The sequence below is a fragment of the Symphalangus syndactylus genome, chromosome 18 (assembly GCF_028878055.3).
Source record: "Symphalangus syndactylus isolate Jambi chromosome 18, NHGRI_mSymSyn1-v2.1_pri, whole genome shotgun sequence".
Taxonomy (NCBI): domain Eukaryota; kingdom Metazoa; phylum Chordata; class Mammalia; order Primates; family Hylobatidae; genus Symphalangus; species Symphalangus syndactylus.
This window is the reverse complement of record NC_072440.2, coordinates 17,838,327-17,853,004: the sequence shown is the minus strand read 5'-3', so window position 1 is coordinate 17,853,004 and position 14,678 is coordinate 17,838,327. Positions and strand designations below refer to the sequence as shown.

Below are 14,678 nucleotides of genomic sequence, written 5' to 3'. Positions count from 1 at the left end.
GGCTGATTGCTTGAGCCCAGGAGTTCGAGACTAGCCTGGGCAACATAGCAAAAACCCGTTTCTACAAAAAAATACAAAAAAATTAGCCAGGCATGATGGCATGTGCCTGTAGTCCCAGCTACTTGGGAGGCTGAGGTGGGAGAATCATCTGATCCCTGAGGTTGAGGCTGCAGTGAGCCATGATTGCCCACTTGCACTCCAGCCCCGGTGATAAAGTAAGACCCTGTCACAAAAAAAAAAAAAAAAAAAAAAAAAACTGGGCATGCCTGTAATCCCAGCATTTTGGGAGGCTGAGGCGGGTGGATCACGAGGTCAGGAGTTCAAGACCAGCCTGGCCAAGATGGTGAAACCCTGTCTCTACTAAAAATATAAAAATTAGCTGGGTGCGGTGGCGGGTGCCTATAATCCCAGCTACTTGGGAGGCTGAGGCAGGAGAATTGCTAGAACCCAGGAGGCGGAGGTTGCAGTGAGCCGAGATCACACCACTGCACTCCAGCCTGGGTGACAGAGCAAGACTCTGTCTTTAAAAAAAAAAAAAAAAAAAAAAACAGAAAAGACTTAAGCTTAAAATACATTTTAACTTAGTGATTTCCACATTTGCCTTTCTGGTTCTCTTGCCATATGACCTGGACTAGGCTTTGCTTCTACTTGTAACATTTGGGCCCTTGTGAGGGACCAGTTGGTCCTCAGTTTCTCCTGGAGCAACCACCAGGCTCCCTTGCTGATTGGACATGTGGAATTGGCTGTTCTTGGAAAGAGAGTTGGAGTCAACCGTTCGAATGTTCTGGGACCTCCGAAGCCCTGGAATCGTGCCACCACCCCCCAGCCTCCCTCCCTGCTCAGCTCCTCAACTGCTGTTCTCCCACCATTGCAGTTATGAGCTCAGATTCAGTGAGTGCTTTGTGGCAGGTTGGCAGAGGGTCACAAGGTTCCTCTACATTTGTTCTCCAATATCCACTATCAACACTGGTTAGCAAAGAGGAAGGATGGACTATTGGTGCCACTGGTCCCATGATTAGAAATGTAAGTGAAACACCCCACCTCATCTCATAAGCTGCCTTGAGATTATGAGTATGTGTCTATAGAACAGGTTGTTTTCTCTCAGACTCAGGCAGTGTCTCCAGGTTCCCCCTGGAGAGAGATAGTCTTCTCTGTATGTGTCCTTGAGTGGCACTCTGACAGTGCTATTTCTGACCCTGGCATTCAAGTCTTCTGAAGCCATTACATTCGCTGATGGCTACTTAGAGCCCAGTAAAGGTCAGAACCATCAGACTGAACCAGACCGTGAAACAGCTGTGCTCCTGTGGGGGCAAGGGCTGGGGTGTGGAAGCGATGTCTGCGGGCCTCGGCCTGGCAGCCCCGCCCCTGGGCTCCCTGGGCTTTCTGTCTTATGCTTCTCCCTCCCTCCTGTCTTCCCTCCTCAGTTCCTCACTCACCCTGGCCTGTTTCGGGGAGTGGTTATGGGTTGGAAGTCGTGGGTGTTAGTGTGAAAATATCCTCGCTCAAAAAGTGACAGAACTGAAAACGTGGTAGATAGTATTGTTCCTGCAGTTCTTGTCAGTGGGGTCCTGGAATGATGTTATCCCAGCAAGTGGAGGAGGGACCCAGTGACCGGGGCCCTGGCTCTTTGAATTGTCCCACAAAGAGGCTTTCCAGGTTCCCCCTCCGTTCTTTCTCGCAGGCTGGTGTTCACATCAGGGGCTCATGCAGGGGTGCCGTGGGGTTTCTGTAGGGGGCCGCCCTTGCAGGGCCAGCTTTGTGGGGGGGAGTCTTTCACCATCCGCACATAGATACTTGCCTGATGGGGGCCTGGGCTGTCCTCCCAGCTACCCCTTCACTCTAGTGCCATCTGATGTGACCCTGACCGCTGGCCATGTGCCGAGCACTGTTCGAAACTTTACACGCAAAGTAAAAGAAAAATTAGTCAAAGCGGAATAATTTTGCCTAAAAGAGTCTAAAAGATATGTAATTAAAATGACTTGATAAAAAGTCCCAGGATAGAAGGGGCTGCCTGGCTTGGCACTCACGGGGCCGAGGGGAAAGTACAGCAGCCAGGGGGCCCCTGAGATCCCTCCTTGGGAAACCACTTCCTAGTTTACCCTGCAGGTTGAATGCCAGTAGGATTAGGCAGCCCTAGCAGGACAGGATGCAGCAGGGGCCCCACGCGTGCCTTGTGGGTGCTCCCGGCCCTCCTGCTGGGATTTGGACCTAGTCAGCAAGTCCAGCATGCCCTACTGGTGGGCTTACCCTAGTTTCCATGGTGGGCTTTACTTCCAGGTACCTGTGGGAGTCCTAGCCCTGTGCTGATCTTTCCCAGTCTCCCCCCAAGCCACCACCTCCACTATGGTGCTTTCTGCACCCCACAGTGGCTGCAGCCAGCATTCTGCCACCTTGGTGTTACCCCTGGTCCTTGTCCTTCCACAGAGCTACTTCCTCAGCCGAGCCCAGAGCCTGTGTGGCCCCGAGCACAGTGCTGTTCCTGACTCCCTGCGCTGGCTCTGCCACCCCCTGGGCCAGAAGTTTTTCATGGAGCGGAGCTGGTCTGTGAAGTCAGCTGCCAAGGAGAGTCTGTACTGTGCCCAGAGGAACCCAGGTGAGAATACCTTGGAGCCGTTCAGAATTGGAGAAAGCCATGCAAACCGCCAGTACTACAGAGTCACTGTGCACCAGACATGCGGAGACACGGGTTGTCTTTTAATTTGTTGAGTCCGTTTGTTTGTTTGTTTGTTTGAACTGAAGCTCAGGGAGGTTGAGTAACTTGCTTAAGGTCACAAGCCTGATCAGAAATTGTCAGTGGCTAAGCTGGATGTGCAGCTCTGCTCTCTCTGACATTCAGAGCCCATGGTCCTTACATTACACAGTAATAAATTGTAATTAAGCTCCAAGTGTACTCTTAGCCCTTGTTTTGGGCACTTTGGAGACCCAAAGGATGTGTGAGGCTTGCTTTCCCTGGCCTCCAGGTCTCCCCCATTGGGAGAGCAGACAGACATATATGGAGAGTTCGGGAACAATAGGTGGCAGGCGGTCATCAACTGCCCAGAGTGGTGACAGGGACGAGGCTTCAGGCATTGGAAGGAGGTGCTGGCTTTCTGTCCCTGGCATTTGATAGTGATTGGAGTCGACTCGCCTGGCCTTGGAGCAGTAGAGGCTGGTCAGGATTGACTTAGACCTTGAGTGCTCAGTGGCTGTATGCTTTCTGCTGTACTTTTCCTCCCCTCTCAGAATTGGAGTCTGTGGGGAGAGTAAGGTTCTACAGGTACAGGGGTGTGTGTCCCACATTGGGGGGGTTCACTATCCTTTTCTTTTTTAAATAATAACTTTACTGCTCAACGTGAGAATTGTGTGCAACACCAAAATATAAAGGATGTAAGCAAAGGCAATCCTAAATCTTTCTACCCGACCCCTGCTGGCTAGACATGGACTTCTCAGTGGCTTTGTCATCTCTGGCAGTCCCTGGCTCCAGGCCTTGTTACCTGGAATATGTTCATAAGTGTCCCTCCTTCTCCTGGTCATTAGATCGAGGCCCACATATCTGCCACATGTGAGGAGAGAGAAGGGGCTGGTGATTTGAGGCCTGCCAGTAAAGAAACTTGCTGGTGACAGTCAGCTATCCAAGCATTGCAAGGCCCCGTGTCTAGCCAGTTCAGACAGGTCACTGCTGATGGCACGTTCCGTGACAAGGCTCTGGAAAAACCAGAGCATGTTCTTTGTTGTCATGAGCTTGGCAGCAGCTACCACCTTTTTTTCCTTGCCTGGTAGTTCTCCTTAGCCACATGGAGAAGAGAAATCCTCTGAGACATTCCATTTTCTGTTTTCTGATCCAACTCCACCTGACAGCTCCCAACCTTAGAGTGATGAGTACTGTGCCAGGAGACAGCACCCTCCCCCACGCCCCTTCCCCACCGGAGCTCATCCAGAACTAGTCTTGAGCTCTTCAGCCTGGGAGTGAACACTCTCCCCCAGCCTCCAACTGTTTAGCACAGTAGTTCTGGGCTTTGGTGGAGAAGGGGGATCTGATCCCCATCCACAGGGCATGGCTGTGTTTGGAGTTTCTCTCCATAAAGACAAAGTGGGCTCATAAATGAGCTCCATTTAACCCTCCTTGCCTGTCTCTTTTCCAGCTGACCCCATTGCGCAGGTCCACCAGGCCTTCTGCAAGAACCTGCTGGAGCGAGCTATAGAGTCCTTGGTGAAACCTCAGGCCAAGAAGAAGGCTGGAGACCAAGAAGAAGAGAGCTGGTAAAGTCCCCAGACCCGTCCCCCTGCCTTAGGACCTGTCTATGCAGGCAACTCCAGGACAGCCTGAAGGCCTGCACTCCTGGAGGGAAACAAGCCCTGGCATCGGGTTGGCAGGGCAATCAAATGGTTCCTTTGTATTTAATTTCTCAAAAATGAGAGCCCTATGTTAACTCTGACCTGGCCTTTCCTCCTAGACCAAGTGCGCCTTTTTTTTTTTTTTTTTTTTTTTTTTGAGACAGAGTCTTGCTCTGTCACCCAGGCTGGAGTGCAGTGGCGTGTTCTCTCGGCACACTGCAAGCTCTGCCTCCTGGGTTCACGCCATTCTTCTGCCTCAGCCTCCTGAGTAGCTGGGACTACAGGTGCCCACCACCATGCCCGGCTAATTTTTTGTATTTTTGGTAGAGACGGGGTTTCACTGTGTTAGCCAGGATGGTCTCGACCTCGTGATCCGCCTGCCTCAGCCTCCCAAAGTGCTGGGATTACAGGCGTGAGCCACTGCGCCCAGGCCTTTTTTTTTGTTTTGAGATGGAGTTTCACTCTTGTTGCCCAGGCTGGAGTGCAATGGACCAGTCTCAGCTCACTGCAACCTCCGCCTCCTGGCTTCAAGTGATTCTTCTGCCTCAGTCTCCCAAGTAGCTGGGATTACAGGCGCCCACCACCATGCCTGGCTAATTTTTGTATTTTTGGTAGAGATGAGGTTTCACCATGTCATTCAGGCTGGTCTCGAACTCCTGATCTCAGGCAATCCACCCGCCTCAGCCTCCCAAAGTGCTGGGATTACAGGCATGAGCCACCAAGCCTGGCAGCTGTGCCCATTTTTATGTATCCCTTTACCAAGCGGAGTCAGTACTTGGACCAAGTCAGGAATTTCATTAGCTTGCTCTGCTTTTTGGGGTAGGGAGCAGGGGCCTGTTGAAAGGGGATGGGGGCTGGGCGCGGTGGCTCACGTCTGTAATCCCAGCACTTTGGGAGGCCAAGGTGGGCAGAACACGAGGTCAGGAGATCGAGACCATCCTGGCTAACACGGTGAAACCCCGTCTACTAAAAATACAAAAAATTAGCCAGGCGTGGTGGCGGGCGCCTGTGGTCCCAGCTACTTGGGAGGCCGAGGCAGGAGAATGGCGTGAATCTGGGAGGCAGAGCTTGCAGTGAGCCAAGATCACACCACTGCACTCCAGCCTGGGCGACAGAGCTAGACTGTGTCTCAAAAAGAAAGAAAGAAAGAAAGAGGATGGGAATGAAATGTGACGAGCTCAGCAGAAGGCAGACACATCTGGCCTGGACATCTTGGGGACCCAGCCCCTCATGGAATGTGCCGGGCAATTTTTCTCTCTGACATACTTACCGAGTACAGTCCTTCTTTCACAGAGTAAGACCTGAGAGACAGACAGATGCCATAGTCAGTTTTGTTTTTTGTTATTTTTGTTTGTTTTTTGGGGGGGGGTTTGAGACAGTGTCTCACTCTGTCACCCAGGCTGGAGTGTAGTGGTACAATCTTGGCTCACTGCAACTCTGCCTCCTGGGTTCAAGCGGTTCTCCTGCCTCAGCCTCCCAAGTAGCTGGGATTACAGGCACGCGCCACCACGCCTGACTTATTTTTGTATTTCTTGGTAGAGGCAGAGTTTCACCATTGGTCAGGCTGGTCTGGAACTCCTGACCTCAAGTGATCCGCCTGCCTTGGCCTCCCAAAGTGCTGGGATTACAGGTGTGAGCCACTGCGCCCGGCCCCAACGTCACTTTCCTACAAGGCCTAGATCCTGATTGGGGTGCACCTGAGGAGAGGGCGAGGGGGCAGTTCTGCCTGGGAGATAAGAAAACTTTTGGGAGGAGATGACACTGGACTTGGGGCTTAAGAAGAGGAGTGAGGGTAGGCTGTGGGGGATGCTACGTAAAGGCCCCCAGTAGAGAGAAGAGTATCAGTGACAGCCTAGAGACACGGAGGAAGGATGCCTGAGGAATACAAAGGGTGCACATAGACAGCGCTTGCGTGTGCCTGGGATGACAGGAGAGGGACAGAAATGGCCATTGGGTCTTAGAGCTGGAGAGCTGAACAGCCAGGCCATGAGGTGGGCCTTGTGTATGTGTTTTGATGTACATAGGACCCTTTCTTTTCTTCCTAGTGAATTCTCCAGTGCTCTGGAGTACTTGAAATTACTTCATTCTTTTGTGGACTCTGTGGGGATTGTGAGCCCCCCACTCTCCAGCAGCTCCGTGCTCAAATCCGCCCTGGGTAAGCACCTGCGGGTGGCCCACAGTCTCAGGGTGCTCAGTTCAGGTTTTCACAGTGCTTTTGCCCCAGGGGTCCAGGGTGTTAGGAGTGTAGACGCCAGCATCTTCTCTGGATCCCAGGTTCGTACCTGTGGCCCTCATGTGGCCCCAATTCACAGTCACCCCCTCCCAAACAGCACTTAGAGGCAGGAAACTATGGTTTTCAGAGAAGTAGGGCAATGAGTGATTGAATGTCTTCCTCAAGCCCTGGCTGTGTGGCCCAGGTGAGAACCCTTCTTAATGCCCAGAAGAACAAGCAACGAGTGGCCCAGGCTCCAGGGATGGCGGGGAGTCACCTTTCAGATGCACAGTGGCCCCTGAGGCAGCTCTTGGGCCTTACGCTCTTTGCTGAAGAGACTTTTCATCTGGGCCTCTCTACCACTCCCCAGCCCCTCATCACATCAGTGTCACAGCGCAGCCCGCTGACTGGATTGACACCATGACATTTCTTTACTTCTGTCCCTAAACTGCCATCAGGATGATAGCACATCAGCTGCCAACTCTTGGGCTTCTGTGGCCACCCTGGAAGATGGGGGTACCAAGCTACCGCTGGTCACTCTCCCTAGGGAGGGAGGGATCCCAGAAAATCAGTCACCCTATCATGATCCCTGACCTGTGGCCTCTGTTTTCAAGTTCAGGGAAGCATGACCATCCCCGCTGATTTTGTGGGATCACCACTGTCATCATTTTGCAGTTGAGAAAACTAAGGCTGAGAGAGAAGACTTAAAATATTCTAACAGGAGCCTGTTCCAGATACTGTGAAGATACCATTCTTTATGGCTATTGAAAGCTTAGGTTGTATCCATCTTTTTATTTAAAAACAACACTGCAGTCAAATATGTGTTAAACTTTTTTCTCTCTTTAAGCCAATTTCATTATGACAGACTGCCAAAAATGGGATTACTAGCTTAACGGGAGTGAACTTTTTTTTTTTTTTGAGACAGAGTCTTGCTCTTGTTGCCCAGGCTGGCGTGCAGTGGCACGATCTCGGCTCACTGCAACCTCCGCCCCCACCAGGGTTCAAGCGATTCTCTTGCCTCAGCCTCCCTAGTAGCTGGGATTACAGGCACCTGCCACCATGCCCAGCTAATTTTTTTGTGTATTTTTAGTAGAGAAGGGGTTTCACCATGTTGGCCAGGCTGGTCTCAAACTCCTGACCTCAGGTGATCCACCTGCCTCAGCCTCCCAAAATGCTGGGATTACAGGCGTGAACCACCGCAGCCAACCAGGAATGAACATTTTTAAGGCTCTTGATACATATTGCCAAAAACTTTCCAAGATTGTGCTGGTCTATTCCCCTCCCCCAGAATCCTGAGTGTGGGAGCCCAGAGGCTGCTGGCCTGTTCCCAGCAGGCAAAGATGTTACCCACCTCCTAGGAAGGAAGTGTAGCAGCCTCTGAGCGCCACGGGTCTCATTTCTGTGGGTGCTGGAGTACGTTTGGTGCTGTTCTCCTCTAGGTCCAGACATCATCTGTCGGTGGTGGACGTCTGCAATCACTGTGGCCATCAGCTGGCTCCAGGGAGACGATGCAGCTGTGCGCTCTCATTTTACCAAAGTGGAACGCGTCCCCAAGGCCCTGGAAGTGACAGAGTGCGTAACCGTCCTTGGCCACTCACTTGCTTCTCTCCAGGGAAGAGAGAAGTTAGCAGGAGCAAGCTGGACTGGGTGGGCATGTTGGGGTGAAGGGTCAAGACTGCATGACAGGTGGGCGGCTAGAAAAGTCGGAGGTGAGGGCACCATGGAGAACTCAAGTTGGGCCAGCAGGTCCTCTGTGCAAGTGTCCTGCTCTGCACAACACGACAGTTGTCCCAGCAGCTGTCAGCACTGCCTCCGGGTCCTCTTCCCTGCAGTCTTCATGGCGCCACAGGCTGAAAAGAAGAGAACAGTGTGGCCCCCAGCATCTTCAGAAGTTTTGTGGTGGAGGCAGGCACTGGTGGTTCACAATCAGTGCAGAGAGGCCACTGTTGCCCCCAAAACATGTGCACTGGAGCATCCTCTCCTGTGTGCTAGCATTTTATCCACTTTCCTTCCAGCCACCTCCAGCCCCACCATCAACCCTGGCAACTTTGTCCTGTAACTAAAATAGCCTTTAGCACATGGCATAACCAGAGAGCTTCTGACATTCCTCTTTGGAGATTCATGTCTGCATCTTGGGGGCATTTGGCACTAGTGATAGGCAGCCCTGCCTGCTGACTCCCCAGCTGTTTCTAATTGGATCTGAGTGTTCTAAGAGAAACTGTAAAATGCTCCAAGACAGAAAGGCCCCACGAGGTCCTATCCTTAGAGTCAAGGCTGTAGCATTTCCTATCAAGCAGACTTTTAACCAGCGCACAGGAAGGAGCTGAGAAGAGTGAGTGTACACAGGCTTGAAGTCCTGTGTTCCCTGAAGTAGATGTGACACCCTAATTTCATTGAAGTAGCCCCATTTTTAAGCACTCTGACTAGGTAAGCACCCAGCCCGGTATAGCATTCCACCTGTATGTGTGTCTCCCCCAGTCAATGTGCCTGAGGACACTGAGACTCAGCAGGTAAGTTGTCCAAAGTCACCTCATTCCAGAGCAGCAGAGCTTCCATGGACAGCCAAGACACCCCTGCAGGCACTGCTGCCTGCTGGATTCACTTACCCCTGGGTCCCTCTGCTTTTCAGGGACTAGGATGCTATGATAACCCTCCCCAATCCTTAGCCTCCCCTTCCACTCCCAGTCTGCTCTACAGAAAGAAGCTAACTGAGTATCTCCAGAGAGTTTAATACCACATATCTGGGGGGGTGGTCCCTTAAAGAATGGGTACAACACCTTATTGTGGCCACTTTATAGGTAAGGAAACTGAGGCACAGATGTTGGAATGACTATCTTGGGTGGCTTCTTAGCAGCAGACGTGATGGTGAAGCCTGTGTCTCTGACTTCCAGCATTGAATGAAGGTGCTAAAGGGTGGGGCGCTAACCCTAGCTCAGGGCTGGCATTTCAGATCTGGAGCCAGTGGCCTGGAGCCATAGTGGCAGCACTGAAGTCAACAGATGCACATGTCATATCAGTGTGGGGCGTGGCGGTCACTGGCTTGGGCCCCTCTGCCTGTCACGCGGGTGACACATAGTGACCTGCCTCTCAACTCCCTGTCACTGCTGCAGGAGCCCCCTGGTGAAGGCCGTCTTCCATGCCTGCAGAGCCATGCATGCCTCACTCCCTGGGAAAGCAGATGGGCAGCAGAGTTCCTTCTGCCATTGCGAGAGGGCCAGCGGCCACCTATGGAGCAGCCTAAATGTCAGCGGGGCCACCTCTGACCCTGCCCTCAACCACGTGAGTGGGAGCTGAGCTGGCCCCTGGGGGAGGTGCTCTGCACTGGTTTATGAGAACACTCCCACTCACCTCATGCTGACCCCATGGGTGGGGCCATCCAAAAGACAGAAACCAGGACAGCAGCCCCCTTTCAAAAAAAGTTATGGCCTGTTGGCCTAGGTGGACTCCCTTTTCACCCCTTTTCAGCCTCTGAGGCAAGCATGTTTCTACCTGCACCTTTCTTAGGCTCCCAGAGTCCCAGGTCCTGCTGGCCCATAGCCTCTGTAAGCCCAGGTGCACCCTAGCTGGCCAGGGGTTCACCCTGCATTTGCTCCAGTGGTTTGCGTGACTTCCCAGGCCTCTGCAGGCAGCCTTGGAGTGGGTTCCTGCCCCCTCAGGCACACAAACAGAGCTGAAGACCACCCTGGGCACCTCCTTGGCTGGCCGCACACCTCCTGGTGGGCAGCTGCGGTGCATTGTAGTTGCATTGCATGTTCTGGTGGTATCCATGCAATGTTTCCACAGTGCATCACAGAGGCCTGCCTGGCCCTCGAGAGACTGCCCTGACCGAAGGCCCTATCACGTGGGGGAGGGGATCCTGATAGAGGGCACTGCTGCCACTGTTGGGGCCCAAATCACAGCCATCCCAGGAAACAGGAGGGCACCCAGCTGAAAGTGGAGCATCACCTGGTCTCCTGGGGAACATGTCCTTAGCTCCAGCGTCGGAGGGACAGGGAAAGTCCTGGAGATTCAGATTCTCAGCCACTCCCTGGGGTTTGGTCTCAGCTGGCTAGGCTAGTACTTCAAGCTAGATATTGTCAGTGGACCTGGGCACTGGGATGAACCCAGTACAGCATGGCAGCCCCTACAGGGACAGGCAATGTGCAGAAAAGGCCCAAACTGGCTGGGCGCGGTGGCTCACACCTGTAATCCCAGCACTTTGCGAAGCTGAGGTGGGCAGATCACCTGAGGTCAGGAGTTCGAGACCAGCCTGACCAACATGGTGAAACCCCGTTTGTACTAAAAATACAAAAATTAGCCAGGTGTGGTGGCATACATCTGTAATCCCAGCTACTCAGGAGGCTGAGGCAGAAGAATCACTTGAACCCAGGAGGTAGAAGTTGTGGTGAGTCGAGATCACACCACTGCACTCCATCCTGGGCAACAGAGCGAGACTCCATCTTTTAAAAAAAGCTGGTGCGGGGCCCAAATGCCCTGGGCTGCCAAGACCAAAGGCAGATGGTGAGCCACATTTCACCTTCTCTTTTGGGCTTTCCAGTAGTCTCTTCCATATTTGTCTTCATGAGAGAACCAAACAGTACAGGCTCAGTTTGGGGAATGAGAGGCTTGCAGCCACCCTTTGGACTGGGGTTCCTTAGTAGCAGCTCTGTGGTAGGAGAGTGAGCCTAGACCATGCAGCCTGATGACCCTCGGAGGGCAGAATCCAGACATAGGCCTGCTCCTCCATGCCCACAGGCGCTTCTGCAGCATGCACAGCTTAGAAGCGCTAGGTTTTGAGGAGAGGGATCCTTTTCCACATCCCCTTGAAGCACACAACAGCCAGAAAACAGTGTAGGCAAGGATCAAGGGCTTGTGCAGGGACAGGGCAGGGTCTTCCCCAGGCCCAGTGTCTTGGGAAGGAGGAAAGCCAGGGCTGGGTGAGATGAGGCTCAGCCTGAGGGAGTTCATCAGGACCGGAGGGCTGCTTGTGGCCCATCTCAACAAGGACTCACTGCTCTTCACTGCTCAGTGTCGTGCAGGTGTGCCACTGCGAGCCGGGCGGGCAGCCCAGCCCCATAGGTAGTGGGCAGAGAGTATGCATGGCCCACATGCAGTACCTTCTCATATGATACAACAGCCCTGTGGTGGTGCCATTTCCATTTTTTTGGATGAAGAAACTGAGGCTCAGAGAGACTAAGTCCCTATGCCAGGGTCATGTAGCTAGTAAGTGGCAAAGCCGGGTCAGTAGGCCTAGTCCCCAAGCACTAAGGCATTCTGTGGTTCTGTCTTCTGAGACACCTGTCTCCCTCTCCCCCTCCTCCTCCTCCTTCCCCCAACCCCATCTACAGGCTCTGCTGCCACTTCAGGCTTTTCCTTGGCACCTTGTGGGTATCTCAGCCTCCTAGTCAGCCATGGTGGGGCTCCCACGGGGTGGAAGAACTTGCGCCTTCAACCTACCAGGGTTTTATTTCTGCCCCTGCCACCTGCCTGTGCTGTGTTCCCTATACAAGCTGCTGTCCCTTTCAGAGCCTTGCTTTCTCACCTGCAGTATGGGGAGGGCTTGTCTCCCACCTCCTGGGGCCATGGAAGGGACTAGTTCTCCCCTGAGCTGTTCCCTCACGTCCTGCAGAGTTCGCCAGACTCTGGGGCTCTCCACTTCCTCCCAGAGCTGCTGAATGTTGGTCTGGGGAGAAGCCTGGTAGGTGCTGGGATCCTTGCCTCAGGGATGGGCCAGTCACCTGTCTCCCCTCTCTCGTGGCTGACCCCACAGGTGGTCCAGCTGCTCACCTGTGACCTGCTACTGTCGCTACGGACAGCACTCTGGCAAAAACAGGCCAGTGCCAGCCAGGCTGTGGGGGAGACCTACCACGCATCAGGCGCTGAACTGGCGGGCTTCCAACGGGACCTGGGCAGCCTGCGCAGGCTGGCACACAGCTTCCGCCCAGCGTACCGCAAGGTGAGGCCCAGCTGGCTGGTGGGGCAGGGCAGATTGGAGCCTGTGGGGCCTGAGCCCAGAACCCAGCATGGGCACCAGCGTGTGGTTGTGGAGTTGGCCCTCTGAGGTCAGCCTGGTGACCTGTCGAGCACCTGCTTGGCTCGTGCCCAACACTGGGCTGGGCGCCATGTGTCCCTGTGTTTAGCACACGTTGGTTGATTGCCTGCTGTATGCCTGGCCCTGGAGCTCAGCAGGGAGCAGGCCATACTTTGCTGCCACAGACAAGGGACAGCAGGGAGCTGTGCCTCCCCAGGCACATGCTGGGTGGGAGGGCTCTGAGGGCAATGGCGGCAAGTCAGGGCTCCTGGCCTGGTCCCGAGCTCCACTTTGACTTTCATAACTGTTGGCAAAGTGACAATTTCTCTAGAAGCGCACTTAAAGGGAAATTCACTTTGATTCTTTTTCACAGTAGCTAGAGGCTTCGGTTCTGCTGCTGGGTAACATCCCCTTGGCAGTGGCCACATGATCTGAACTAAGTCACGGAGGAAAGTTCTATGATTGGGCTTGCCAGGCTCCAGCTATTTCCTTTTTTGTTTATTTTTATTGCTACATAATGTATTCAACATATTTGTACCTGTATTTTTTTCTAAAAATTTGAGTGAGATGACTCAGAAGTGTCATTGAGGGGGCACAGGCTGGGCTGGAAGAAGGCCTCAGAGCAAAGCTGCTGCCGTGGAGCCTGGTATTCAGCCTCCACACCCATCACCCTGAGGTGCTGCGGGACCCACACAGGGTTGCACTGTGGCCACTGTGTGCAGCGAGCCAAGACAGACACGACAGACAATATCAGAGAGCCATTCCTTACTGTGGAAAAGATGGCATGTACCCCAAGGCCTGGAGCGGCACCCCTGCCTCCTGGAGCCCACTCTGGTCAGCTCTCTGGTCTGCTCACAGCATGGCTGGCATCAGTGGCCTTTTTTTCATAATAGATGGGGTCTATTGGCCCAGGCTGGTCTCAAACCCCTAGCCTCAAGCTATCCTCCTGCCTCAGCCTCCCAAAGTGCTGGGATTACAGGTGTGAGCCACCTCGCCTGGTCCAAAGGCCTCCTCTTAAACACCATTTCCATTCTGCTTCTCCCTGCTGAGAGCCCATCAGTGGCTCCCCATCGCCTACCAGGACCAGAATCCACTTGGCAGCACTGAAGACTGAGATATAAAAGCATCAAAAAGAGCTTGAGATTTTAAGAAATGACAGACCTCAGCCTTGCCCTCCACCCCCCAGTGGCTCATACCTAAGCGCTGCAGACTTCACCCGCACACCTCTAGACTCTGTTCCTTCCTAAAGATACGGAAAGAGGATACCAAGCCTCTCTGGTACCAGCCCAACTGTCCCTCCTCACCCCTCTGTCCCTGTCACACCTGTCCTTTTGTCAAACTGGAGGCAGCCTCCAGGGCCTTGGGGCTTCACCCAGAGCACTTGTCTACCAGCCGCACAAGGTGCATCCAGGGCTTTCTTGTCACCAGTTGGGAAAAGCAGGCCTTTTGCCTCTCTATCCTCTCATCCTGCTCCTGCCGTTCAGCCAGGTTTCCGGCCTGGCTCAGGGTCAGAGTACGAGACAACAGAGGTTGCTTTTCAGGGGTGAGCAAGGCAGGGTGGTGTGGGAAGGGATGTCATCAGGTGGCAGGCGAGATGGCTCAGGGAGAGCTACCCTGGGCATAGACAGGTGGGGACCAGGGGTATGATGGATGTCACCCCGGCACCTCCCCAGGTGTTCCTGCATGAAGCCACCGTGCGCCTGATGGCAGGAGCCAGCCCCACCCGCACCCACCAGCTGCTGGAACACAGCCTGCGGCGGCGCACCACACAGAGCGCCAAGCACGGTGAGTCCACCACTCCCCAGCTCACAGGCTGGGCCGGGCCCTGCACCCTGGGAAGAGAGGAGGGGAGGGGCCAGCCCAGCTCCCACATCTGGCAGTGGTGCCCAGCACACCTCTCGCCTGAGAAAGAAGCCTGAGGCCGCCCTTGGTGGGTTGCAGGGGTTGGCGTGGTCATGGGTCATGCTCTGATCAGGGAAGGAGGGTTGGGGTGGCGTCCCAGCACAGGCACAGGCATAGAAGCAGAGGCTCGAGCCAGGTCATGTGGGTCCATCTCAGCCCCACCACCGGCTGGCCGTGAGAGGCTGGACAAGTTCACTTCTTTTCCGTGGACTGGGTGGGGCAGCAGACCCCACCTCCCAG

The 14,678-nt window shown here is 53.9% G+C and overlaps 1 protein-coding gene across 2 annotated transcripts in view; it reads left to right on the top strand.

Annotated features, from left to right (window-relative positions):
• SREBF2 (sterol regulatory element binding transcription factor 2) overlaps positions 1-14,678 on the top strand; it is a 75,241-nt gene that overhangs the window by 58,660 nt on the left and 1,903 nt on the right. For both annotated transcript variants that reach the window (XM_055253039.2, XM_063622892.1), the window contains 7 exons: positions 2,425-2,593; positions 4,122-4,239; positions 6,360-6,469; positions 7,966-8,098; positions 9,637-9,805; positions 12,276-12,461; positions 14,210-14,321. In XM_055253039.2, the coding sequence (XP_055109014.2) occupies positions 2,425-2,593; positions 4,122-4,239; positions 6,360-6,469; positions 7,966-8,098; positions 9,637-9,805; positions 12,276-12,461; positions 14,210-14,321 (997 nt within the window). The remainder of the gene's footprint in view (positions 1-2,424; positions 2,594-4,121; positions 4,240-6,359; positions 6,470-7,965; positions 8,099-9,636; positions 9,806-12,275; positions 12,462-14,209; positions 14,322-14,678) is intronic.